This window comes from Suricata suricatta, chromosome 4 (genome assembly GCF_006229205.1).
Source record: "Suricata suricatta isolate VVHF042 chromosome 4, meerkat_22Aug2017_6uvM2_HiC, whole genome shotgun sequence".
In the NCBI taxonomy this organism is placed as follows: domain Eukaryota; kingdom Metazoa; phylum Chordata; class Mammalia; order Carnivora; family Herpestidae; genus Suricata; species Suricata suricatta.
In genome coordinates, this window is record NC_043703.1 from 13991809 (window position 1) to 13994447 (window position 2639).

At 47.1% G+C, this 2639-nt stretch overlaps 1 protein-coding gene across 1 annotated transcript in view; it reads right to left on the reverse strand.

Annotated features, from left to right (window-relative positions):
- The window catches only part of HS6ST3 (heparan sulfate 6-O-sulfotransferase 3), a 650727-nt gene that overhangs the window by 647729 nt on the left and 359 nt on the right, over window positions 1-2639 (reverse strand). Inside the window, exon 3 of the mRNA XM_029938443.1 lies at window positions 2201-2637. Within this exon, the coding sequence (XP_029794303.1) occupies window positions 2201-2637 (437 nt within the window). The remainder of the gene's footprint in view (window positions 1-2200; window positions 2638-2639) is intronic.

The following is a 2639-nucleotide window of genomic DNA, read 5'->3' on the forward strand; positions in this document are numbered from 1 at the left end:
CTAGAACTTTCAACGCAGGGTGCCTCACATAAACCACCATCGTTCCTTCCTACAACATCTGCAGCAAAAAAAAAAAAAGTAACTTAGCATACCAGAAAGGGGAGAGAGCGTGTAGGAGAAAAAGAAAAAGGATTATAACCCGTGGTACAAAAAAAAAAAAAAAAAAAAAAAAAAAAACCCTACCATGAAAATTTTAAATTAAAAAAAAAAAAAAAGCTAACCAGTGCAGGGTGATTATCTGACAACTTGTGGTTCAGACAGAAATAAATGTTCCTGGTCCATCACTAAAGAGAAAGAGCCACTTGTGCAACAGAAACCATATGTTCAAATAGCCACGGTGCATTTTTCCTACATCCCAGAGTAGAGAGATACTGAGGATTTCCTAAAGGAGTGAGACCTCAGTACTCTGGTCCATGTAGGGTCTATAGCAGCAGCAAAATTTCATCACTAAGCAAAACTCCAGTAATCAGGTTCCATCCCCTCTAATTCCTCCCAAGCTCTTCATCTCTTCACTAAGACTTCTACACATATTGGTAGAAGAGACTGCCAGTCTCTACTGAAGATCCTTTAGATGTCCCTGTGTGATAATCAAAATCTCTAGTTTTACTGAAATGGCAGCTGGGAATCAGACTAGCAAACTCCCTGGGGTCATTCAAGAATTAATACTTAAAGGTCTCAGTACGAAAAGTACAACTTTGGGTAAAACATAGCAAAGATCATCTCTCATTGAAATACTAGTCTTGTCTTTCAGAAAGATGGAAAGTCATAATTAATTGAAAAACTGTTTTGAGCTAAAAGAGAGGGGCAGGATCTAAAATACTACCCAATTCGAAATTTTTAAAAGTAAAAGGTTCTTAAAATATGCTAAGGAAGGAGCCTTCATACCAAGTCCAACCAGATTCCTATTCTAACCAATTTCCATTTAACAAGGAAAGGAGCAGGGAGGAGAGAAAGTATTTGAAAAACTGCCAGAGTAAAAAATCCCATAATGAAATTTTGCTCATTCTTGGAGAAATGAAGTAGAATTAGATGCTTCAGTGGTGGTGAATTTCAGAATCTGGGTAGCTTCCAGTAAATGAAGTTTTTCCATAATGTCAAATGCAAAAGCTAACTGATATCAACATATTGAGCTTGAGTTTTTAAATTCCTATTTCCTTCCACCAAATTGTTTGAAACCTTTGAGATAAAAACTTCAATAAACCAGTGTTCCAAGCTTTTAATATTTTAGTCCCTTGAGCAAACATGTCAGATTAATCTTCAGATTGCAATGGGCAGAAAGAACATTCAACCAAATTCTTAAGCCCATGCCTCTCTCAAAGGATGTTAATAATGTAAGCAGTTCCATTGGCTATTAAGATTTCAAACTTTCCTAATTCTCAGCAGTATTATTACTTAAAAGTAGGGGGTGTGGGGCAGAGAAAACCATCCATCTTGAAAGGAAGGCATTTTACTTATTATATCTCTGTATTCACTTAGCACGTAGCACGTTGCCAGGCACACAGTAGGCATTTACCTAATACCTCTGGACCGAGTTAATGGATTGGCCGGGGGGAGAGTGGAAATCTTGCTGAGAACAGCACGAGTCCAAATCTGGCATTGCTCAGCAACAAAGGCCATCTCCAGAATTAGGGTTATCGGGGTACAGCAGGAATCTGAAAGTGTATCTTCAAAGACACATCAGGAGGATTTGTTTCCCAGAGCTGGAGAGGAGCCACCCAAGAGCCCAAGAGAGAGATTCGGCCCGTCTCTGGCTTCGGTGCCTCTAAAACTCCTGCCCTGCCTCCCTACGCCCAGCTCCTCCTGCCTTTTACCGGGTTTGGGTTTCCACTCACGCAACTTAGGTACAAGATCCGACCTCGCTAGTGTAACCCAGGCCTCCTTGCCATTCCACGGTCGGTGGGAGGCCACACCGTCCTAGGCACAAGGAAGAACAGACACTACTGCTCCCAGACACCTTTGAAAATGAAAGGGGGTGGCAGGAGGCCCGGGGGCCGGGGCGGGGTAAGGGAGGGAGAGGAGTTCAAGACCCGGACGCTATCCAGAGGTTTCTTACCCCACTCCCGAAGCCTCTGCCCCAACCGCTGGAAGACGCTGGGGAAACACCCGCAAGCTCCAGGCAGCGCGGGGTCCGCACGGGGTCGGGGGGGAGGGCGGGGGGGGGGTCGGGGGGCAGGAAGCGAAAGCGGGCGGGAGACAGTACCTGGTGTGGCTGTGGTTGCGGGGACAGTCTTTCTTCTCCATGATGGCCGGCACGCAGTTGGTGAGCTCCGTCCAGTCGGCATGCAGCCCGCAGCTCCAGCCGGTGGAGAAGCGGGAGAAAAGCCACGTCTCCTTCTTGCCCGGCCGGTGGCAGGTGCACTTCTTCTGGCCGGCTTTGCAGCTACACGGCTGCTCCAGCCGGATGTTCTTCACAAGGTGCCGGCCGAACGTGGTGCCCCCGGTCTTCTGGATGTGCAAGAACACAATCACGTCGCGCCCTTTGATGTTGAAATCCACGAAGCGGGTCAGGTCCTTCAGGGTGAAGTTAAAGCGCGGCACGAACCGGGGCAGGGAGCCATTCTCGGGGGCCTCGGGGTCCGGCTCCTCTTCCTCCTCCTCTTCGTCGTCCTCCGGCTCCCCGAGCTCCTCGTCCTCGTCCT